This window comes from Micromys minutus, assembly GCF_963924665.1.
Source record: "Micromys minutus genome assembly, chromosome: 2".
NCBI classification, from domain to species: domain Eukaryota; kingdom Metazoa; phylum Chordata; class Mammalia; order Rodentia; family Muridae; genus Micromys; species Micromys minutus.
Window position 1 is genome coordinate 14,941,830 of NC_137971.1, and position 24,920 is coordinate 14,966,749.

At 41.9% G+C, this 24,920-nt stretch overlaps 1 protein-coding gene across 1 annotated transcript in view; it reads left to right on the top strand.

The window, feature by feature from the left end:
• ARMH3 (armadillo like helical domain containing 3) overlaps window positions 1-24,920 on the top strand; it is a 173,549-nt gene that overhangs the window by 74,925 nt on the left and 73,704 nt on the right. Inside the window, exons 21-22 of the mRNA XM_080913266.1 lie at window positions 22,407-22,489; window positions 23,216-23,342. Of these exons, the coding sequence (XP_080769392.1) occupies window positions 22,407-22,489; window positions 23,216-23,342 (210 nt within the window). The remainder of the gene's footprint in view (window positions 1-22,406; window positions 22,490-23,215; window positions 23,343-24,920) is intronic.

The window sequence follows — 24,920 nt, forward strand, 5'->3', positions numbered from 1 at the left end:
GTTGTGGGTGTTACAGAGAACTGATTTTTTTTTTTTTTTTTTTTTTTTTTAAGACAGGGTTTCTCTGTGTAGCCCTGGCTGTCCTGGAACTCACTCTGGAGACTGGGCTACCTTTGAACTCAGAAATCCACCTGGCTCTGCCTCCTCGGTGCTGGAATTAAAGACATTTGCCACCACTGCCCAGCTCAGAGCTGGCTTTTTTTTTTTTTTTTTTTCCAAGAGAAAAACGGATTTGTTTGATGTATATCATTATCTGGCAATTCTGCTGTAGGTACGGCATTGGCATTTTGGCAGCCCTTCCCAATGTGTAGTTACTTATCTGTGAACATTTAGTTGTCTGCTTCTTTTGGCTTAGTTTGTTTCTTTAAATTGTAATTTGATGTGATTATAGACTTATTGGAAGTTGCAAAGATAGTAAAAGTGTACCTTTCCCCAACCTCCTTTAACAATACTGAAAGTATACCTTTCCCCAAAACCTACGCTAAAGTGAGCATCTCAGACAGCTATTGACTCCTTTTAGTTTTGAAGAGACTATGCTTGTCAAAATTCTCTAATCCCAGGACTCAGGAAGGACAAAATTGTAAGGCTCAGAGTCAGGAGGAGTGAGTAGTGTGGTGGGTGAGCAGGTAGGAGAATGGTCTGATGGTGTATAGAAAGCTCAAGACAAGATGACCAGGGCACTTTTTCCTTGTTCGATCATTATGTTTGGCTAAATCTAAAACTGAACTATTTTGAATCCTCTTTCATTCTCTCAGATAAGAAACAAGGAGAAGGCAGGCATCCCAGCTCTTGGGAGGCAGAGGCAGGTAGCCTGGTCTACATAGTTAATTGTAGGACAGCCAGGACTACACAGAGGAAACCTTGGTTTTTTTTGGGGGGGGGGGTAGGGGAAATGGAAAAAGATTCTCACATAAAGGGTAAAGTTTTGAAAGAGCCAGGAACAAATTTTCTCCTTTACGTGTGAAAGTTGCATTATATAAAGAGAAGACTTACCTTCCACAGGCCAGTCAGTATCTTGTCAGGTTCATGGGTGGGTGAGGAAAGGAGCAGCTGCTTTTGCTGCTATGCCTGTAGTAGTTTCCTGGTTCTAAAGTGAGACAGAGTTGAGCTGGATAAGGTGTCATCCTTCTACATTGCTTGCCTGGGCCAGACAGATCTGATATTGGCGTTTCTGTTGTCTGGGAGAGAGTAGTCTTCTTGGTTCTGTGGCTGATGTAGTATGAACATGGTCTGTTTCAGAGAGTGCTGAATTTCATAGAGTGAGTTAGGGTATCACTCAGCTGGATAATGCTGGGGAAAGAAGCTGGAACTGAAGTTGTTTCCTGAGCATGCTTAGTGATGGGGAGCTGCACAGAGGTCCTACGTTTCCCCAAGTCTAGGCTCTTAATACTTTCCTTTCCTCCTCTTTCCCTCTCCTTTTTTTTTTTTATTTTATAAAAGGTTTCCATTTTTTCTTTAATTATTTTCATGTGTGTGGGAGTTTTACACCACATGTGTACAGTACTGGTGGAGTCCAGAAGAGGGCGTCAGATCCTCTGGAGGGAGCGCTAGGAAAGGTTGTGAATGAGAATCCAGCCAGTCTCCTGGAGGAGAAGCTTGAGTTTTTGTGTTTTAAGAAGGAATCTAGTGTATTTTAAATTGATTCGGTTGGCAGGTATTTCTGTGCGTTCCTGCACTGTTCTTGATTGACAGGGAGCCTGCTGATCACTCACTGCTGGTGTCCCTGGGTGATTTGTGGTTCTTCTCCAGGGATGCTGGAATTGGCTGGAACTTATGGGGCCTCCAGGGTTTTCGTGGTTTTAGTTTGTTATATCAATGCTATTTCTAGCTTTCCTTGGCTTCTCTCTTAAGCAAGTGGGATACTATTACTCCCTGTCTATTATTGGTCACTGTGAAATTATGCATCTTCCTGTGCTGTGATTTGGGTTTAGTGGCACCCAATCCTAGCTTTATACCACACCACAAAATAGGCTCTAAGTTTTGCCTTTCCATTACATCTTTTCCTCTTCATTGTATACAAAAATTATGCAGACGGTTCTCTCTGACCTGTTTCTTTAGAGACACCAATTTGTGTTCAATTGGAGTCTGTCTCCTTCCTGTTTTTAATTTTATTTAAATGTCATTCATTTAGTTTTTACAATTAAGCCTCCCCTCTGCTTCTCTAAGGCAGAAGGTTGAGCTGCCACTCAATGTGCCTTCCTGTGGCTGGTTTGTTCTCTGCACCTGGTTTACTCTCCATGTGGGGGACAGATTTTGGTCCTGGACAAGTTCCTGTATCTATTATTCATTCTGCTACTACATGGCAACACAATTTGCTGCTATCTTCTTTTTCTCCCCCTGAATCCAAAGTAGGATAGAACCAAATCTGGGGAAGTTCTCATTGTGTAGAGCACATGAATACTGAGAACAGCTCATTAAGTTCAGAGCCTTGTTCTCTGTTGTGATGGAAACCTATGGAAGGTGCTAAGTTTTCAAGTGGGTGGTACTGAACCTTGTATTTGGCAATTAGATTGGCTACTGCTCACTTTGAGTATTGACTTGGGACTTAAAGAATTACCATAATACTTAGTCTTGGCTCAGCGTTCTAGACAGTGCTAGTGCATTGTTAACCAATGCGATATGCACATCTCCCTGGAAGGGAGCACAGGCTGACTGTGTATGAGACAGCTGCTGCCTCCAGCGGTATCAGAATAGGGCCAGGTTCTGGACAAATGGCCAGAAACCAAGATCACAAGGACTCTTAGGAAACAACTTTCTGATGAACAAATAAGTGTGTTCACAGCAGCTGCTTACCTTCAGTGTATGTATGTTATGGGCATATGACTGGTTCTTGTGCGTATGCCGTTATGGAGGATAGGAGACTTTTTTCATTCAGTCGGGGCACAGTGTTTGGAATCGGGTATCTAGAGCCTTGCTAATAAATGAGAGGCTAGACTAGAAGTCAAACTCAGGGTCCCTTATGATTATTACATAGGGCATTGTTGGGATTTGGAGAACATAGTTAGATATGATTCCAAGCTTGATTTTTTTTCTTTCTTTTGGAAACAGTTTATCTGTAGCCTAGGCTGGCTTTGAATTTACTGTGTAAATGAGACCGTTCTTGAGTGTCTGATTCTTCTGCCTCTACCTCTGGAGGGCTGGGATACAGGCTTGTACCACCACGTCGAGTGAGGAGTTTCTGTTCTACTTTGTTTCTATGAGTTCGACTACTCAAGTAGTTCTTAATAAGCTAAATTTGGTTCTTAAAACCTTTGGCTTTTTATGACTAGCTTATTTCACTAACATAATTTCCTTCTTTTAAAGATTATTTTACTTTCATTTATATGTATGTTTGTTTATTTTTCTGTGTGTCTATGTACGTGTGTGTTTGGTTGCCATCAAAGACCTGATGAGGGTGTTGGGTCCGCTGAGGCTGGAGTTCTAGACAACTGTGAGATGCTGGACATGGATCCTGGGAACTGAACTCTGGTCCTTTTCAAGAGCAACAAACACTACTAAATGCTGCACCATCTTTCCACCTGTTGCGCTTTGTTGTGAAGAGTACCTTAGTGGATCGGGGAGGGGGACAGGGGATGACACAGAGTTTAACACCACACAACAAACCTATATATTCTGTCCCTAATATAAATTAGGGACATAAAGTAAAGTTAAGGAGTTTAGGGGGGAAATTTATAGGGTTTGATTGAGGCAGATTTCTGTGTACCTTTGACTGTCCTAGAACTAGCTCTGTAGACCAGGCTGGCCTCAGATTCACAGAGATCCCCATCTCTCTGTCTCCTGAGTGCTGAGATTAAAGGCATGTATTACCACCACTCAGATGGGAATTTTTTCCCCCTAGGTGTACATTTAAATGTTTAGGCCCACGGTCCTGGTATTTTTGGGGAGGAGAGTCCCGAGACCAGGGAAAAGGGGGAGGAGTACCCCACCCTCAGGAATAAGCGGAATAGGCAGCTGGGGAAACTTCTCTGAAGTCTGTCTGACCTGTGAGAGGTGGAGTCAAGCCAATTCACTGAAGCTTACAAGAATTTAAGTTCATAAAAAGAAAGAAGTTTTAGATATGTTAGCATTACCACAGTCTGTAATCTGTACTGAGTTTCACATTGTAGAAAAGACAGTGTACCTTTGAGTTATAGTAAAGCTTGGGAGCCCAAATGTGACTTTGGTGAAAAGCATTAACACTTTTTTCTTCTATCCAGAAGATTGGGCGTATATAGATCAGACAAATGTTGTTAGCACAATGAGGAGCACTTTTAATGTTTATTCTTAGAAGACAACCAAAGGAAATTTAAAATCTTGAGCTTATGATAATGATAATAGTAGTCATTGCTTTACCAGAGCTAGATTAATAGTTTATCAGAACTCCACTGACGAATGTTAAAACTCTGAACTTTTCAAGTGTTATGTAACAATTGCATAGTGAGGGAAAGAAATCTGAAATATTTTTAAATGTTTACATATATCTTAAATTACTTTCTTATACTTTAAAAAATATTTTATTTATTTATTTTATGTATGTGAGTACTCTGTAGCTGTCTTCAGACACACCAGAAGAGGGCATCAGATCTCATTACAGATGGTTGTGAGCCACTGTGTGGTTGCTGGAAATTGAACTCAGTACTTCTGGAAGAGCAGTCAGTGGTCTTAACCTCTGAGCCAGCCTTCCAGCCCATTCTTATACTCTTACACATTGTATTTAAACACTTTAAGACACTTTCTTAGACCTTTTAAACTTGCATTTACATCTGTTGAAGCACTTTTTTAGCTCCTTATAATTCACTTAAGCTTTCTTATCTCGAGTGTATAAACTTTACACTTTTTTCTATCCACTTATTTACCAACAGACACAGGCAGTTGATCACAGTAATTATAAAGTGATCTCCTTTAAATAAAAAGATAGTAATAAGTTATATGGAATGTTTTGTGAATTTATTTCTTTTCAGAGTCTGGTACAAAGTTAAGCTGTGCCTAGACCTAGCAGTAGCTCTAGGCAGCTGAGGCCTGAGGCTGATGTTACATGTGAAGAGAACTGGGGAGGCAGCTGAAGCTTTGGTTGCTGCTGTTACACTGAGAAGGCATCACTAGCCTCATTGTCCACCCCATCAGATCTGAGAAGGATAAACGTCTGTGTCCAAGCAGCTTCCAGATCTGTTAAAAATGATAGAGACTGGCTGGCTACCTGGATATTATACACTAGGAAAATGATGCAGAGAGGTCAGGGCATCATTAGGCTTTGCACCCAGGCCCAGAAGATCCACCAAACTGGCCTGCCTTAGCCAGGGAAAGTGAGGCAAGCAATCAGCTCTCAGTGTCCTGCTTGTCCACAGCTTGCACAGGGTCCTGAAAGTGATGGAGTGCAGTTTTGGCACATTTAAAGCAATCTCCAGATAATCCTTCTGTGCCCCAACATCTTCTTTGGAGACTTTGGGGAGGGGCCTCACTGCTAGGATCTGGGGGACTCTGTAAGCTTTTTAAATAAGCCTTTTCTACTAAATATTTTAAGTGCCATATTCAGATTTCTGAAAAGTTTTGAGGATAATTATTTATTGACTATATCTAAACTAAACAAATGTTGCTTATTTCTATCTACTTGATTTAGGTTAAAATTTGAAAACATACAGGAGGCTAAATAAAGCTTATCCCAGCAATTAATTTCATTAGTAATTAGCATGGCTAATTACTGAACACATTAAAGAATTTGATCATTCATAAGGTGACTGACTACTAACTTGTATGACTTAATTATCTTTAACAATAATGTAATAGTTTATTTATTTATTTATTTACTTTATTTTATTGAGTGTACTGTGGAAGAGGAAAAATGGGTGGATGGGTGGGAATGAAGGAGGGAGGGGGGATAATTCATGCCTTGGGAAGGAGAGCTGTCCATCCAAATGGGCTGGTCTGTAGTCTGAGTGCTTTATCGAAGAGACTTTAGTTCTGGCCTCCTCCTTTCTGATTCCTCTAAAGGCAGTCTTGAATCCCTTACAGACTGTTCTAGAATATATCTCAGAGAGTCCTGGTTACTCCTTCAGGTTACTGCTGCCTCCTATAGACCTTGAAGGTTCAGATAGAATCAGATGCTGCTGAACACCTGGATAGGCAAAGCTGTCTTCTGGACTCTGCTCACACCAAATAACCTTGTGATTCACCCACCCATGGGCAAAATAATCCATGGTTTTTGTTTTAGTCAGGGTTTCTATTCCTGCACAAACATCATGACCAAGAAGCAAGTTGTGGAGGAAAGGGTTTATTCAGCTTACACTTCCACACTGCTGTTTATCACCAAAGGAAGTCAGCACTGGAACTCGAGCAGGGTAGGAAGCAGGAGCTGATGCAGAGGCCATGGAGGGATGTTGCTTACTGGCTTGCTTCCCCTGACTTGCTCAGCCTGCTTATAGAACCCAGATCTACAGCCCAGGGATGGCTCCACCCACAATGGGCTGGGCCAGGGATGGCTCCACCCACAATGGGCGGGGCCCTCCCCCCTTGATCAGTTGAGAAAATGCCTTACAGCTGGATCTCATGGAGACATTTCCTCAACTGAGGCTCCTTTCTCTGTGATAATTCCAGCTTGTGTCAAGTTGACACAAAACCAGTTTTTATAGCTTTATCTGTGTTAAATTTTTTACTAATTATTTATTTACAAATATTGTCCCCCTTCCTGGTCTCCCCTCCACAAACCCCCCACCCCATTTCCCCTTTCCTTCACCTCTATGAAGGTGCTCCCCTACCTACCCATTCTCACTTCACCCTTCTATCATTCCCCCTTCTCTGGGGCATCAAATTTTCACAGGACCAAGCACATCCCTTCCCACTGAGCCACATAAGGCTACCTAAGCTGGGGCCATGGACTGGACCATGTATGCTCTTTGGTTGGTGGTTTAGTCCCTGAGAGCTATGAGGAGTCCTGTTAGTTGATATTGGTCTTCCTATGGTGTTGCATCTCCTTCAGCTTCTTCAGTCCTTCCCTCCCCTAACTCTTCCATTGGGGTCCCCAGGCTCAGTCCAATGGTTGGGGCTTTAAGTATCTGCATCTGTTTTAGTCAGGTGCTGGCAGAACCTCTCAGAGAAAAGCCATGCCATGCTTCTTTCTGCAAGCACATCTTAGCATCAGCAATAAAGTTGGGGTTTGGTGTCTGCATATGGGATGGATCCCAAAGTGGAGGTGGTCTCTGGATGGTCTTTCCTTCAGTCTTGTTCCATTTTTTTGTCCTTGCATTTCCTTTAGATTGTTCTTGTGTTTAAATTTGAGCCTTAAAATTTTGAGTTGCAGATCATTTAGCATCAAAATAAAGCATAAATACAGTAAACTTCAGTTTATGGAGAGATGTGTGGGTATTGTGGGGCTTTTGTGGATCCTTCCTGAGGTAATAAAGATGTGGAGACATTTGTATAAAGTTGTTGGCCTTTTCCTGGGGGCAGACTCTCAGCTACACCCTAACCAGACTTCCTGCCACCAGGTCCTTGGCTTGTGGCTCTCACTCCACCTCCATGCTCTTGCCTCATCCCTGCTCAGCCACCAGCTCTTTGTTCTCCAGAAAGCCACATTCTAGTCTGAAGCAGTCAGCAGCAGGACAGCACCCATCCATCTCTTTGGGTTGTCCTTTGGCAGGGATAAAGGTTATGTGACCTCCTTCTTGGCAGTTTGCTTTGTAACATGATAATCTCAGATCATGGCAGGTGAGAAAGGACAAACATCTGGTCTGTCTCAGTCAGCTGCTTGTTGGGCTTTCAGAGGACAGCCATGATAGGTTTCTGTCGTAAGCACACCATAGCATCAGTAATAGTGTCAGACCTTGGAGGCTCCCCTAAAAATGGATACCAAATTGGGCCAGTCACTGGACCACCTTTCCCTCAGCCTCTTCTTTATTTTTGTCCCTGCAGTTCTTTTAGACAGGAACAATTCTGGGTCAGAGTTTTTGACTGTGGGATGGAAACCCCAGATACCCTGTCTTTCTACTGGAGGTGGACTCTACCAGTTCCCTCTCCCCACTGTTGGGCCTTTGAGTCCTGAGAGTCTCACACCTCCCAGGTCTCAGGTACTTTCTATAGGGTCCCTCCACCTCCCACCTCACCCCCTGAGGTTGCATATTTCCATTCATTCTGCTGGTCCTCAGAACTTCTCTCCTGTTCCTTTGACCATACCTACTCATCTTCCCCCTTCCCCCCATTCCTGCCCCTACACTTGTAATTGCTTTCTTCTTCTTCCCAAGTGAGATTGAAGCATCCTCACTTGGGCCTTCTTCTTGTTAACCTTCTTGAGTTCTGTGCATTGTATCCTGAGTATTCTGTACTTTTTTGGATAATATCCACTTATTAGTGAGTACATACCATGCATGTCCATTTGTGTATGAGTTACCTTGCTCAGGATGGTATTTTCTAGTTCTGTCAATTTGCCTGGAAAACTCATGATGTTCTTCAGAAAAAAAAAAAAGGTCTTTACATATCTTAGGAGAGGATGCTCAGGGGGGCACCAAGGAGATGGACCAGCTAGTGAGGGATATGTGCACTCTGGGGCTGGTCTACTCCATTGCTTTCTTTTTCTCCTACTATGTACATTCTGGCTACCACTTTACAACAGTCTTACAGATCCATGAACTGTAACTTAAAGATAGGACATTCACACAGTGTTGGGGGAGGAGACCAGAGGAAAACAAACAGGGCTTGGAGTGGAGCAAAATAGGGAATAGAGACAATCTTTCCTTTGACCTTGATCTATTGTAGTATTTGTAAAGGTCTTGAATAACATTGGAATCTAGGGTGCTGTTAGTTGGCCACATTTGGATCAATTTTCTAAAGGATATTGAGGCTAGATTTTATTGCAAGAGTGAATAAATTTGGAGCCCTTTGGGTTGGGTGCTAGATTGAGAGGCTGGAGTTTTTCTTTAGATGAGGCCATTCCCATGGATGAGGAAGAAAGGAAGGTCCAATGATGTTAGTTCAATGCATCCCCAGACTTGGTGGGTGAGGGGGACAAAAGGAGGAGGACACAGCTGTTCAGTCAGTTGCCACTGCAGTCCAGGGTCAGAGACTAACCCCTGAGGAGCCTTGGTGCCTGTTCTAGAGAAGTGAGCATTTGAAAAACCAAGCTCAAAGGATTCTGTAGCCAACAAGATTTATCGGCTATGCTTAGCTGAAGTCCTGGCTGGAGACATTTTCATCTCCCAGCCAGTCTCAGAGCTGTTCACCAGGTAGAAGGAACAGCAACATGTTACTTGTTTTGTTGGTCCTATTGATTTCTTTCTTTCTTTCTTTCTTTCTTTCTTTCTTTCTTTCTTCCTTCCTTCCTTCCTTCCTTCCTTCCTTTCTTTCTTTCTTTCTTTCTGCAGACAATATCTTCGGGGGGTTTCCCCTGGTCAAATCTGATTTTTATTAATTTTGAAAGAATTTATAGCTTCTCTTCTCCTGTGGAAACAAATGCACCACCTCTTCCCCAACCGTAACACATTTTCTTCCTTCCATTCTGAAGTTAGGACATCCTTAATATAAACAGGCCGGCTTAGTTCAGCAGGTTTTCTGTAATCCATTGTCTCTCAGTAGTTGTTTGTTGTTGTTCATTAGCATTTAAAAATATAAAGTAAAAAATAGAGCATTATGTACTCTGTCTCAGGGGGTCTTTGTTACAACATTTTGTTTGTTTAGCATGTCTTTAAATCTACAACTGCTCGTCTTGTAGGATTATGTGGTATACCTGTAATATGTAGAAATTGCTTCATTTTACTAGAGACATATGTTGGAGCATTCTCAATTTTAATTTGTACAGGTGTCCCCATAATTGCTATAATGTCTAATAAATGCCTAATTATAGAATCAGCCTTTTCAGAACTTAAAGCAATTGGCCACTTAAATCCTGAATATGTGTCTATGGTATGGTGTAAGTATTTTATTTTTTCAAGCTCTGCAAAATGTAATATGATGTATGACATTGCTCTAAGGTAGTATCACTAAGTAGAGTCTGGATTCTTAACTCAATATATTGCATATCTATGGGTTGCCATTCTAGTTGCTCAAGCCTTTGTGCATTTTTCTCATTGGTACTACCTTGTTCGCTGCTGCTGCAGGTTCCAGACTGGATTCTTCTGAAGATGCTTTATTCTGATTTAAAGACTCCTCTAACGTCTGTTCTATGGCTTGTAACCTAGAAGTCTGTCTTTCAGTCCTCTCTGTATCTAAGCCTGTTTTATTCTGATCTCTCCTAAAGAGAATATGTAAAATTGTAATCATTACTAAATGTATAATTAGTTTTATGCTGACAGTCAAAACTCTATGGGGGTCCTAATGCCTTCTTCTATTTTTTTTTAAGATTTATTATGTATACAGTATCCCACCTGCTTGTATGTCTGCAGGCCAGAAGAGAGGGTACCAGATCTCATTATAGATGGTTGTGAGCCCCCATGTGCTTGCTGGAACTTCTGGAAATCTTCCCACCTCTCATTAACTCACAGAGTTCCTATCTCTTCTACCAGAATTCCCATCTCTTATTTCTTGCCCTTTGCTAATAGGCCATCATCTTTGTATTGACAGGTGATGCTTCCATATAATACTTAAGAGATTTTCTCTGTAACCAAAATATGAAAATGATATTATCTACAAGCTACACCATTTTTTTGTTGAGAGATGAACAACAATTTTTCATTCATTGAACTAAACTTTGTTTGTTTTTGAGACAAGGTTTCTCTCTGTAGCCCTGGCTATTCTAGAATTTGCTTTGGCAACTAGGCAAACCATGAATTCAGAGATCTGCCTGTCTATGCCCCTTGAGCTGATTCTAAAGGCATGAGCCACCACCCCTGGCTTGGACCAGACCTTTAACTTATTTAAGTCCCTATATAATGTGGTTGTTCTTTGGAAACCTTTCACAATAGGTATCAAAAGTGCTGGGCCTTTGGTAAGAAAGAGGCTTGTGTTTACTCCTCCTCATCCCTGCCTCCTTAAAGATTATTTGACAGTGAGAACCATGATCATTTAAAGCATTAAACTAAGGAAGAGTGAAACAGCACATTGTGCCTCTTGTATCTTCTCGTGGCTACAATGTGCAGTTCATGATAGCAAGTGCTTACAAACACATGACTTACAGTGCTGTTTGTTCAGTCAGTCCCTTGACTTTTATGGTTATGTTTATTATTCCTTCCATGGACCGTTACTTTTGTGTCCATCCTAGGAATAGCTTGACTGGTCATGTGCCCAGTTGGCATCCAGAGGACAAGGAGATCAAGGGCAGTTTTCTAAAAATGAATGTGTATGGAGAGTGAGCCAGAAGCAGCCAGCACAATCTCTGTCCTTTCTGTGTGCTTGGCTGTATGTCTTCTCTTGTCCTTGAACTGCCCCAGACATAAGGTCACTCACTATTTTCTTTGCTATTATGTAAGCTCTGGGCAAAGGTCTGTGCCTTAATTGCATAGGAATAATCTTGGTTATTAATTGTTTATGCCCAGAGTTTATTTGTGTTGGTTCTTATTTTGCATGCAAGTTACTCTGGATTCTTGTAACGTCCATTAACCAAGCGTATTTTGTGTATAGGACATAGTTTTGAGAGCCAACCCTGAGTGAGGAAATTGGAAACAATTTCACTTGGTAATTATATGTTTTTTTAAAAAAAAAAGGAGTCCATCAGTAAAGTATTTTCTGGGTGAGCATGAAAGTCCGAGTTCCTATGTAAAAAGCTGAGTGTCAAGGTGCAAATTTGTAACCTGATCACTTGAGGCAGACAGAAGGATCCCTGAGGTCACTGACCATTGAGTGTTCCCTAATCAACAAGCTCAAGTAGACAACTCCTGATGATAGATACCCAAGGCTACCTTCCAGTATCCACATGAATCTCCACATAGTTATGAATGCACACGTGCACGTATACCATCACACATACATACACTCACATATATGTACATAAGAGGGAGGGACAGAGAAGGAGGAGGTGTAGGGAAAGAGATGGACAGTGTATCAAGTATAATGGTGTAGGTCTGGAATCCCACGTAGGAACTGGAGGCAGGAGGATGACGAATGCAAGATTTGTCTCCTCTTTGTAGTGAGTTGGAAGTCAACTTGGGCTGGCTTCATGAGACTCACTCACAATGGGCCCTTCCCCATCAATCACTAATTAATAAGAAAGTAGTCCAGTCTTACGGATGCATTTTCTTAATTGAGGCTCCCTCCTCTTAGATGATTTTAGCTTGTGTCAAGTTGACATTAAACTAAGTAGCACAAGGACCAAGTGCAAATGGGGACAGAAAAGCCAGAAAAGTACCCAGGAGCATCTTATAAAGACAGTGATTAGTAAGAATCTAGAGAAGTGTGATATCAGTGTAGCCAACAATTCTGACACAGCATATATGGTAAGTGGGTTGGGCTTCTTCACTTCAGGTCTGATCCACTGTCTTGGGGATGTAGACAACACTGAATTTGAGACCAGTTTCTAGTCCCAGTTTTACCAAATTCAATAGAATTTGGTGTGTATGTTATTTTATTTCACTATGTCCAAATATCTAATGGGACAAAACGTAAGGGAGGAAGGTTTACTTTAGGGATAGAGGCCATTATGGCAGAGAAGGCTCAGTGGCAGGCCAGTGAGGCAGCTAGTCTGTGTGTGTGTGTGTGTGTGTGTGTGTGTGTGTGTGTGTGTGTGTGTGCTTGCTCGTGCAGGAGAGGAGGAGCTATAAGTACTGTTGTTCCTTTTATATCAGTCCAGGACCCCACCCCTAATGCTGCCGTCCACATTGAGTACGTCTTCCCTCTTTAGCTATACCTTCCTGGAAACACCTTATAAGACATACTGAGAGGTGTGTTTCTATGGTGATTCTAAAACCAGTGAAATTGACTCACCATTGTCAATTTGTTTAACTATTAGTGGGTGGGAATGGGTATAGGTTTTTTTTTTTTTTTCTGAAATATGAGAAATTGGATTAAATGACCTTGAGATCCTAAATTCTGGAATTTTATTCTCAGCCTTAGTATGAGGGGAGTTGTAAATCTGAAAGTCTGGAGGGGGAAGAGGATATGATTGTGGCGCTGACTGCACAGAGGTTGTGATGTGTGTGAAGTCACTGAGTTGAAGAAGGGGAAGCAGCACTTACAGATGTTAGTTATCTTCCCTTGGGACACATGGCCAAGGCAACTCTTATAAAGACAACATTTAATTGGGGCTGGCTTACAGATTTAGAGGTTCAGTCCATTAGCATCAAGATGAGAACATGGCAGCAACCAGGCAGACATGGGGCTGAGAGTTCTACATCTTCGTCTAAGAAGACTGACCTCCAAGCAGTTAGGACACCCACATCCTCAGTCACTCACTTTCTAACAAGGCCACACCTACTACAACAAAGCCACACCTACTAATAGTGCAACTCTCTGGGCCAAGTGTATTCAAATCACAAGGGATTATGGTATTAGGCTTTTTGGAGCCAAGTTTAAGTTTGCTTTGTTCATTTTAGCTGCCTATGAAAGATCCCTCTAGCTAGGCTCAGTAGCTCAGCCACTTGCCTAGTATGTGAGTAGTACCAGGTTTAGTTCCCAGGTATTGCAATAAACAAACAAAGAGAAATACCCTCTAGGACAGTAGCTCTCAACCTTTTTAATGCTGTGGCCCTTTATTACAGTTTCTCATGTTGTGATAACCCCCAACCATAAAATTAATTTTGTTGCAACTTTATAACTGTAATTTTGCTACAATTATGAATCATAATATAATTATCTGTGCTTTCTCCTGGTCTTAGGCAACTGGGTGAGAGGGTCCCAAAGAGGTTTCAACCCACAGGTTGAGAACTGCTGCTCTAGGTTTATTTCACTTCCTAGTGATCTTTGGGCGACAGGAGAATGACATGTGACCTGAATCATCAGGGATAAACATGTCTTTGCCATACTTACACACAGAGCATCTAGCACACATTCAAAGCATGCACGTGTTGGACTCTTCCTCTGCTGTGTGTGCATCAGTTTGGACACCTGTGCTAGAATTACTCTCTTATTATTGTTACTTTGTCATTCTTAACTCTGACTCCCTGGGATCATGACTTTCAGTAGTCCATCACAGGAATTGTTCCCTTTAATTACCGCACAGACACTGCTGAAGCTGCATCTCTGCTGTCCTGGATGGGATATGTATAAAAACCCGTGTCTTTCTCTACTCCCTGTGTTCTACCTTCTTTCTCTTGTCTCCTGTGGGTTAATGAAGTCTGTTAGGTGTTCATCCATTCACAGTACTTTTGTGAGTGCTAGGATTGAGGGAGAGTAGGGTGTTAGATTTCCGAGGCAGTGTAAAGAGACGGAAGGCAAAAGAGCAGAGTCTGACCTTCAGAGGAGGCTGTTTATTAGCACACACAGTGGGTATTAGCCTCTCTCCTCTGGGAAACTGAGGAGCCTGACAAGGCAAAAACCCTTTATAAGGGTAGTGTGAGGGGCTTCAGAACGAGGAAATTGCTGCAGCCCTAGGAGGTTGTGTGGTTCTGCAGTTTCTCCTGTCTGAAATTGTTTGTTTGAGGTAAGACAGATTATCCTGGGACATAAGTTTTCCCAACAGACACTTCTTTCTGGGATGCTGATCAAGGCCAGCTGTAATCTCCCAGCCACAGCACTCTATCAGTGGGTAGCTCCAAATAGCTGATCTTCAGCAAGGACAGATGTTTGAACTGAGGTGAGTCATTTTATGTGGCTCTTACCTAGCCGGCCTGTATTCTCAGAGCTACTAGTAGGAGCTAAGAGAACTGTGTGATCTGTTGTGGGTAGCTGTGGCGCTTCCCTGACTCCTGCCAGAGTCCAGTCTGTTAGTCACTTGCTGACAGACACCATCATTTGCCTTTCCAAAACGAAACCTTGGAGAACTTTTGAATGTCCTCCAAACAGGGATAGAGTGCCTAAGCCCGGGTGCCCACTTTCTTCCATCTCCTTACTATTGAGGGGATAGTGGACCTTTACAACAGAATGTAGGTGCGGCCGCCTCTGGCACTGTCCTTGTCTGCTGTTTAACTCCTAGAGTTGTATGGCTGGCACTTTGCACTGTCACTTCACTCATCTCTCCCTGCTGTTCCACATCAAAGCACACGGCTCTTCTCTGAGAACAGTGAACTTCACACAAAGTTCTGGCAGGGAAGCCAGGTGTGGTGGTTTGCTCCTGAAGTCTCTGTACTTGGTGGGGAAGCAGAGGCAGCAAGAGAATGGATTCCAGTTTGGCCTGGGCTACCTTGAAATCTTGTCTCAAAAGCTCAACTAAATTAGGAACCAGAGAAATCACCTAGCAGTTAAGAGAGCTTGCTGTACATTCATTTGGAGCTGCATTCAAATCCCAGCACCACATATAAGGTGTCAAGTGGGTACTTACAATCCCAGCTCTGAGAGAGAACTGTAGGCTTTAGCCCATTTCCTTGTTTCCGTCTAAGAACGGTAGGTTCAGGGCAAGGCAGGATGGGCACAGAAGTTGGACCCAATTCATGGACAACTGTCCTAGGTCAGTGTTTTCAACCTGTGGGTCAAAACTCTTCAGAGGTCAACTGATTGTTTCACAGCGGATGCCTAAGACCATTGGAAAACACAGATATTTATGTTATGATTCATAACAGTAACAAAATAAGAGTTTCAACGTAGCAATGAAATACTTTTTGGTTGGGAATCACTACAGTATGAGGGGCAGCATTGAAGACTCACAGTGTTAGGAAGGATGAATGAAACTACTGTCCTAGGTGAATGAGTACAAATAACTTTTTTTTTTTTTTTTTTTGCATTAAGGTGTTTATCCTAGGGACTTGACACTACTTTATATATATCAAGATTACTTAGTACTTAGTTTGGGCAATCTCTTTCCTGAATGTCAGGCAGAGAAAATTCTTTCTGGGAAATGCTGTGAGTGGACAGAACAAGCTACACTTTCATTTGAACCCTAGAATACTTAAGACCCCACCCCACCCTTAGGTGGCAGGAGGCTGGAGGTTGTTCATTGGTTATGAATGCTGGCTGTTCTTTCAGAGGACTGGAATTTGAGTCACAGCACCCAGCTAACAATTGCCTGTAACTTTTGTTACAATTTTGTAAAATTGTCTGAGGGCACAGACACTCATGTGCACATATACACAATGAAAAAAAATCTTTAAAAAGTGTAATAAAACATTTTTTTTCTTATTCTGGTATTGAGCATAGGTACATGCGCTCTGGGTAAGTATTGTACAATTGAGCTCTATTGCTAGGACTTGGGGGGTGGTGGTTGGTTGATTTTGTTTTTGTTTCTGAGAGAGTCTCATTCAGTAACTTATGCTGGGCTGTAACTCTTTATATAGCCCAGGTGGCCTAAAATTCACAACAGTCCTTCTGCTTATCCTCCCAAGACCAGCCCTTTAGATACACGGTAAGTCGCCTCTGTAGGCCTAAATTTTAGATTAGCCTGCCTCTGCTCTAGCCTCTAAAGTAGCTGGGATGACGAGCATGTGCTAGCTCACCTGATAGGACTTTTTCATCTTTTGATGAGCTGTCTTCCCACAGAGTACTAGAGCTGCAATGGGTTCTTCAGTGTGGCTGCCACAGCTGGAAACCATTCGGAATGTCCACATGGCCCTACCAGCACTGATGTCTGAAACAGACGTGAGGCTGAAACTTGAGGACAGTAGATGCTACTAGTATGAGGTGGAAGGAGCCCTTTCTTTACTTGTAAATTGAGAAAGTGATGGGGAGATCATGTGGGAGGATTTGGAACACTGGGATGTCAGTTTAGCAGTCACGTCTCTGAGCTTAATTGCTTGTAAGAAGTGGTAAGAAGTAGATGCTTTTAAAACCTTAAATGGGCAGATAAGAAGACACGCACCTGGGAAGATCAGTGTTTTTTTTTTTTTTTTTTTTTTTTTTTTAACATGGTGTCATTTAGCACAGGCTGGATTTCACGGTTGTTCTCCTCCCACTGGCTCTTTTTGCTTCCCAAGCACTTCTACCTCTATTCGAAAACTGTGTGATTAGCCAACTCTACAGTCCTCTCTGACATGAGACTTGTCAGCTTTCATCCCGATCTTTTCCAGAAGCATATACGTGAAAACCAGGAAACAAACCCAAAAGACTCCTTCTGGGGACAGAGTAGGAGACCTCCCATCTCCTACTAGTAGTCACTGCTATTTTACCTGTCTTAAAGGACATTGTTAAGCCCTCATAACCTGATCTTTTCTCTACCACATCCGAGGCAGATTTACTCATTATGCCTTGGCCCTGTTGGGCACCACCTGTAGGCTTAGATTTTTCAAAATCACCTTTTAAAAAATTAGATATTTTATTTATTTACATTTCAAATATTATCCCCCTTCCCAGTTTCCCCTCTGCAAACTCTATCCCATCACCCCTTCCCCTACTTCTATGAGGGTGCTCCCCCACCTACCCACTCTTACCTCACCGCCCTGGCATTCCCCCATATTGGGTCATTGAGCTCATAGGACCAAGGGCCTCTGCTTCCATTAATGCCAGATAAGGCCATCCTCAGCTACACATGCAGCTGGAGCCCTGAGTCTCTCCATGTATACTCTTTGGTTGGTGGTTTATTCCCTGGGAGCTCTGAGGGAGTCTGGTTGGTCGATATTGTTGTTCTTTCTATGGGGTTGCAAACCCCTTCAGCTCCTTCAGTTCTTTTCCTAACTCCTCCATTAGGGTTCCCATGTTCAGTCCATTAGTTGGCTGTGAGCATCTGCATCTGTTAGTCTGGCTCTGGCGGAGCCTCTCAGGAGGCAGCTCTATCAGGCTCCTGTCAGCAAGCACTTCTGGGCATCTGCAGTAGTGTCTGGGTTTGGTGTCTGTATATGGGATGGATCCCCAGGTGGGGCAGTCTCTGGATGGCCTTTATTTCAGTCTCTGCTCCGCACTTTGTCCCCATATTTCCTTTAGACAGGAGCAGTTCTGGGTTAAAAGTTTGGAGATGAGTGAGTGGCCCCACAACCAGAGGCCTCACCTAACCTTTGGATATGCTCTCTACAAATTCTCCCTCTCCTTTGTTGAGCATTTCAACTAATCTCATCCCCATTGGGTCCTGGAAGCCTGTTGCTTTACTGGGATCTGGGACTTTCTGATGGCTACCCCCATGTATTAGTCAGGGTTCTTTAGAGTCACAGAACTTACGGGTAGTCTCCATATAGTAAGGTGACTTGTTGGTGACTTATAATCTGTAGTCCAACTCTCCAACAATGGTTGGCAGCAGCTGTGAGTGGAAGTTCAAGGATGTAGTAGTTGCTCAGTCCCACAAGGCAAGCAGGCAAAGAGACAGAGCCTTCCTTCTCCCAATGTCCTTATGTAGGTCTCCAACAGAAGGTTCATCCCAGATTAAAGGTGTGTACCACTACACCAGGATCTGGGACTTGCTTTGTCCCAGATGACCTTGAGTTCAGAGATCTTGCCTTAGTGTCCAAAGATTCATAGCCTCTTTGCCTCAAGATCAAGATCAAAAGTGAGCCTCCAATTCTGGATTGTGGTTCATTCCAGATATAGTCAAATTGACAACCAGGAATAGCCACTACACCCCACTTCTCTATCCCTGTCACTACACACTTTCGTTCAATTTCCTGACCCTTTGTATATCATCCTTGTCTCCTCTCATACCTGATCAAAACCAACTTTTAATAAGGAGTCTCAAATACTTCTTCCTTCTAGACCACAGTCCAAAGGTAGAAAAAAAATGGTAAATAGGACAAAGGGATGTGGGCCTGTTTAGAAGTAGTTTCTTGGGGTGATTCCAATCTCCATTTGTCAGGACACCAGCAGTCAAGTTCAGTAGTGCCAGGGTACCTCGAATCAGCAGTGAGTACAGAGCTGGAAAGACAAAGATTCGAGAGTACAGGTGCTGCAAGGCCAGCTATGCAAGTGAACTGCCACTGTTCATTGAGTCCTATTTATAGTCTCCAAATATCACGTGTCCCTCCATGGGTCTTGCCTTAGCAAAGCACCACATCACCCAACCAGAACCTTCCTGTCCTCACCACCCAAGTGCTAAGATTACAGGGTTGTGCCTCCACACTGGCCCACTTTTTAAAAATGTACCAGTTTATCTGTGCTAGAGAGAACCAGGATCTTGTCTATACCAGACAAACTGTAGCATTGAGTTGAATTATGCAGTCTTTAGTCTGCTTTTAAAGTTATCCAGTCTTTAGTCTGCTTTAAAAAGACCTAGAGCCTGGTGGCACAGGCCAGTTATTCCATCTATTTAAAAAGCCAAGTCAAAGTTTGGGGCCTACTTAGGCAACGTAGATCCTGTTTCACAATAAAAACTAAAGAGCTGGGGATGTGTTTGCAGGACTGAGGTACTGCTGAGAAAGTGTGAGGACCTAAGGTTGCATCACCAGAGTCCAGGTAACACATGTACATACATGCACACACATGCACACACACATGAAAACTGTAGCTGAGCAGTGATGGCTCACACCTTTAATCCCAACACTCAGGAGGCAGAGGCAGGAGGATCTCTGTCAGTTTGAGGGCATCCTGGTCTACAAAGTGAGTTCAAGGATAGCCAGGGCTATAGTACACAAAGAAATCCTGTTTCAAAAAACAAAAACTAACCAAATAAAAAGGACTGTATAGTAGAGATGCACTTAGCAGGTCCAGAGCCCTAGGTACCATCTCTCCACTATTGGAAATAAATAAAAGGCCCCAAGAATTCACACAATAAAAGCAAATATTAGGAAAATTGGATCATATTAGACTATCCATAGCAAAATAGAAGTAATGTGGACAGCCTGCAAAATGAGAGAGATTGTTAAACTGTTTATCTGCCAAAAGGTTAAAGATTGAAAGATTTACTTTTTTGAGCTGGGTATGTTGGTAGAGTTCTGTAATTCCAGCACTAGAAAACAGAGGCAGGAGGATCTTTGTGAGCTCAAGGTGAGCTAGGGTTTAATAGTGGGACTCTCTCTCTCTCTCTCTCTCTCTCTCTCTCTCTCTCTCTCTCTCTCTGTGTGTGTGTGTGTGTATGTGTGTGTGGTGGTGGTGGTGGTGGTGGTGTCAGAGGTCAGAGTGTTGGATTCCACTGGAGCTGGAGTTATAGGAGTTGTGAGAGCCCCACTTCCCATAGGTGCTGGGAAACGAACTTGGGTCCTCAGCAAGAACTGTATAGATTTTTAACTGCTGATCCATCTCTTTGATTTCCTGACAAAAGACTGATACCCAAAAGTTATACAGAACTCAAAACCAACAAAATAACACAATTTAAAAGTGAGCAAGAGCTTCAGATGTGGTAATTCTAGCATTTTGGAGGTGGAGACAGAAGGCTCAATAATTAAGATCAGCCTCTATGTAAAACAAGTTTGAGGCAAGTCTGGGCTACATGAGATTCTCTTTTACACATGCATGGGGAATGGGCTGGAGGTGCAGTTAAAAATGGGCAGGAATCTGGAGGTGTAGCTCAGTGGTGGAACACATACTTAGGATTTACATGGCTCTGGGCTGACTTGGGCCAAGCATCGTTCTCAGCTATAGTGAATAGGAGGGCAGCCTGTCTTTCCCCATGAATGTATTGGTGATACATACACGTATAGATTTAGATATAGTAGACATGGTAGTATGTGCTTGTGATCCCAGCACTCAGAGACAGAGGCAGGAAGATCATGAATTTGAGGTCAGCCTGGGCTATGAGCCAGATTATCTTATGTTCTTGTGTTATTTATTTTTCTATTGCTGTGACAAAACCATAACCAGCCATTATTTTATTGGCCTATGATTTCAGAATTTAGAATTGTCTTAGGGTTATTGCTGCTGTGATAAAACACCATCACCAATGCAACTTGGGGAGGAAAGAGTTTATTTGGCTTACACTTCCACATCACTGTTCCTAGTCAGGAGGAAGTCAGGAAGGAACTCAAACAGGGCAGGAATCTGGAGACAGTAGCTGATGCAGAGGCCAAGAAGGGGTGCTGTTTACTGGATTGATCCTCATAGTTTGTTCAGCTAGTTTTCTTATCAAACCCAGGACCACCAGACCAGGATCAGCCCCACCTATAATGGCCACGCTCTCCCACACTAATCACTAATTTAAAAAAAAATGTCCTACAGGCTTGCCTGAAGCTAAATCGTATAGAGACATTTTCTCAATTGAGGGTTTCTTTTCTCAGATATCTGTAATGTGTGTCAGACGGACATAAAACTAGTCAGTGTAAGAGCCCATGAAGGCTGAGCAAATGCATACCGTCAGGAACAGCTGAGCTCACATTGATCCACAAGCAGGAGGCAGAGACACACCTCCTAATCCCAAACAGTATTACCAGCTGCGACCAAACATTTCAGTACATAAGCCTATTTGCAGCCATTCTCATTCCAACTACAACACCCCCCCCTTACTACCAAAAAGTACAGAGGAGTGGGATATTACTCCACCCAAGAAAGAATAAATCCTGTCATCTGTAGCCAAATGAAAAGTGCTGTGAAATTAGAGGATGTATGTCAATGAAATAAGCCAGACACAGAAAGACAAATACCATATCCTCTTAGACATGGAAGTTAAAAAAATATATTTGATCTTAATGTAGAGTAGTGATTACTAGACACTGATAATTGGGGGAGAGCAAAGAGCTGTTGGGTAATGGGCACTAGAAGTCACCTGGATGGAAAACGTAGGTACTAGTGTTTCACACCACAGTGAAATGTGGTATTTTGCAACTACCTATTTTACATAAATATTCACAGAGGGTTATTTTTTGTTAATTTCTAAATTTAATTTTTTTAATTTTTAAAAACTTCTAGCTTTTTAAAATTTGGAAGCTCTCAAAAGCTCAAAGGCTCTAAACATAAGTAACAAGGAAAATGAAATACTAATTACCCTGATTTTGCCTTTTTTTTCCTTTCTGCATATATTGAAATAGCACACTATAACCCTAAAATTAGTCTAAGTATTGTGTTTCTTTCCTGTCTTGCTTTTTTTTTTTTTTTTTTTAGTTGTAACAATGAATTAGAAACAATGGATTTTTCCCTCCTTTGCTGGTTCCTTTCTCCCTCCTAAATAGTTTCTTCTACTTTTATGTCACATATATTCTATTAGTCTCTCTTGTTTTCCCACCCTCTGCTACTCCTCATAGCCTTTTACTACTTTCAGGTCATACACACACATGCCCACACAATTAGACACACACATACACATACACAATTATATATTAATAATAAAGTAAGGCCTTGGTTGCTGAGACTCTTCTGACCTATGGGTATCTATAGAGCTATTCTGCTTTTATTAATGTTTCATTACATTTGTTTATTTGTGTGTGTGTGTGTGTGTTTGTATGTGGACACATCCATGTGTACATATATGTTGAGGCTAAATGACATGTTGTAGGAGGCTGTTCTTTCATTCTACCATGTGCATCCTGAAGGCGCTGTAGTCATCACACTCAGCAATGCCACTGAGAAATCATTACTTACTTTTATTGATTATATTGATTATGATTTGAATAATTTATTGTTGTTGTTTTTCTCTAAAGCCTTGATAAACTTGCTGAAGTTTCTTATGTCAAATGAAACCGTACTTTTGGCCAAACACAACATTTTTACATTGGCCCTTATGGTGAGTATTAATAAAAAACATATTTGTTTTTCTAAAGCCAATATACTAAGGCAGAAATGGGCTGGTTTGTAATAGGAGCCAAGGTCTGGGGTCTAAGCTATATTTTCCTTATGCATTTGGCCTTGGAGGCATGGATACAAGTCATATCTCTATAATATTGAGTTTGGTTCCAGCTAAGAATCTGTACTGTACTTACTCTTGCAGTCTCTGTGTGGGTGGATAGTAAGTTTGTTAGAGGCCTCCCAGCCAGATAAGTGGTTCCATCATCATTGCGCTTGGCTTCTGAAGGGTCCATAGAAATGCTTGTCTGGCTAGTAATTCATCGGGAGAAGGAGGCACCAAACCTTACAGCTTGTAAATGTTAAGTATTTGGTGGGGTTGAATGTCCTGATTTTGTAGTATCTGCTAATTGTAGAACTATGCCCAAGATGGCCAATTTTCAACAAAGTCATGCAGTGTTGAGATGTGGCAGCACTGTGTTATATGGTATTCTTTCTACATGTATAAATTAGTTTTCAGATTACAGATAAGAATAAAAGTAGAAAATAAGTAAGAAAATTGTTAGTTTTTAATCATTGAATTTTTAATAACTGTTTTACAACCAGTTTACAAAGTCTCCAAAATTTCTATCTGGAAACCAATAAGAGATGGCTATGGTACCACTAGTAATGCTTTTCTGATCTTCCCAGCTTGATACCTGGATATGAGCTATTGCTTCTATTTCAGATTGTGAACCTATTTAATATGTTTATCACATATGGTGACACATTCCTGCCAACCCCCAGCAGCTATGATGAGCTTTACTATGAAATCATCCGCATGCACCAGAGCTTTGACAACCTCTACTCCATGGGTAAGCTTTTGTATTTTTTCTTAACCTTTCTCTGCCCTATCCAGTAAGTAATAGGAAGATACTACAAAAGATTCCCTAGTTGGATGGTACCTTTGTATGGCATAGAAATAAATAGATCATAGCCAGGCGTGATAGTGAATGACTTTAATTCTAGCACGCAAATGCTAGACAGATAGATAGATCTCTGTAAATTCCAGAGACCAGCCTGATAGATAGATCCCTGGGGTGTACTGCCATCTAGCCTATCCTACTTGGTGAACTTCAGGTCATTGAGAGTCCCTGCCTCAAAATACAAGGTGGATAGCATTCTTAAGGAATTACATTCTACATGCTAGGTAAGTGCTCTTATCAACTGAGCTACTGCCTCATCTCTTTTGTTTCCCTTTGCAGTCCTTCTCTTGTTGACCCTTTAAAAAACAAAGCAGAACAAAGCAAAAGCCTTGCCTCTTCTTGGGATCCTATGTTATGAAAGAGTAGGAAGTAAAATAAATAATGAAATACATTTTAAAAGGGCTAGTGAGGACTTACTCTTTAAAAGAACCTGGGTTCAGTTTCCAGCAAAGCATATCAGTGACTCAAAACCATCTGTAACTCCAGTTCTACGGGAATCCAATGCCTTCTGGCCTCTGCAGACACATGAACATATGCATACAGTATATATAATCTCATACAGAATCAAACCTGTACAGACAAAAATGTTCTTAAGTGTGTTAAAGGGGACAGGGCATTGAGATGGCTCAGCTGGTAGTGACAGTACTCATTGTACAATCCTGCTTACTTCATTTCAGTCACTGGAACCCATGGTGAAAGGAAAGAACAGATTCCCAAAAGTTGTTGTCTGGCCCCTATGTGTACAATGTAATTGTACTTCAAACTAAAGCTATTATTTATATTGTAAACTATGGAAAACAAAAATAATACACTATTAAAGTCATGAAAGACAGACTGAAGAAACTTACCCCAATTTGGGATTTTAGGCTGAGGTTGAAATTCAGTTGATAGAGTGCTTTTCCAAAATGTAGGAAGCCCTGGATTCAGTCCCTAGCACACCATAGCAGTGTGTTCTGGACACACCTGTAGTCTTAGCACTCGGAAGGTAGAAGCAGGAGAATCAGAAGTTTAAGGTCATCCTCATTGACATACAGAGGTCTAAATCAGTCTGGGCTACATGAGACCTTGTCTCAAAAAGCAGCAGTAGACTGGCTGGGGGGACAGCTCACTTGTAAAGTACTTATCTAGCAGACATAAGGACCTAAGATCAGTCGTCCAATACAGGTACAATAGTTGTGTAAACCCAGTTGAAAAGTTAAATCGGAAGGAATTTGAAGCAATAAATAGTAGAAAAAATAGGGACACATGGCATCTGCTGGATATTTTCATCTCAATCAGCAAAATGTCTCTACCTGACTTTTTTTTTCTAAAGATTTACTTATTTTATGTATATGAGTACACTGTAGCTGCCTTCATACACACTAGAAGAGAGCATTTGATCCCATTACACATGGTTGTGAGCCACCATATTGTTGCTGGGAATTGAACTCAGAACTCTAGAAGAGCACTCAGTGCTTTTAACCACTG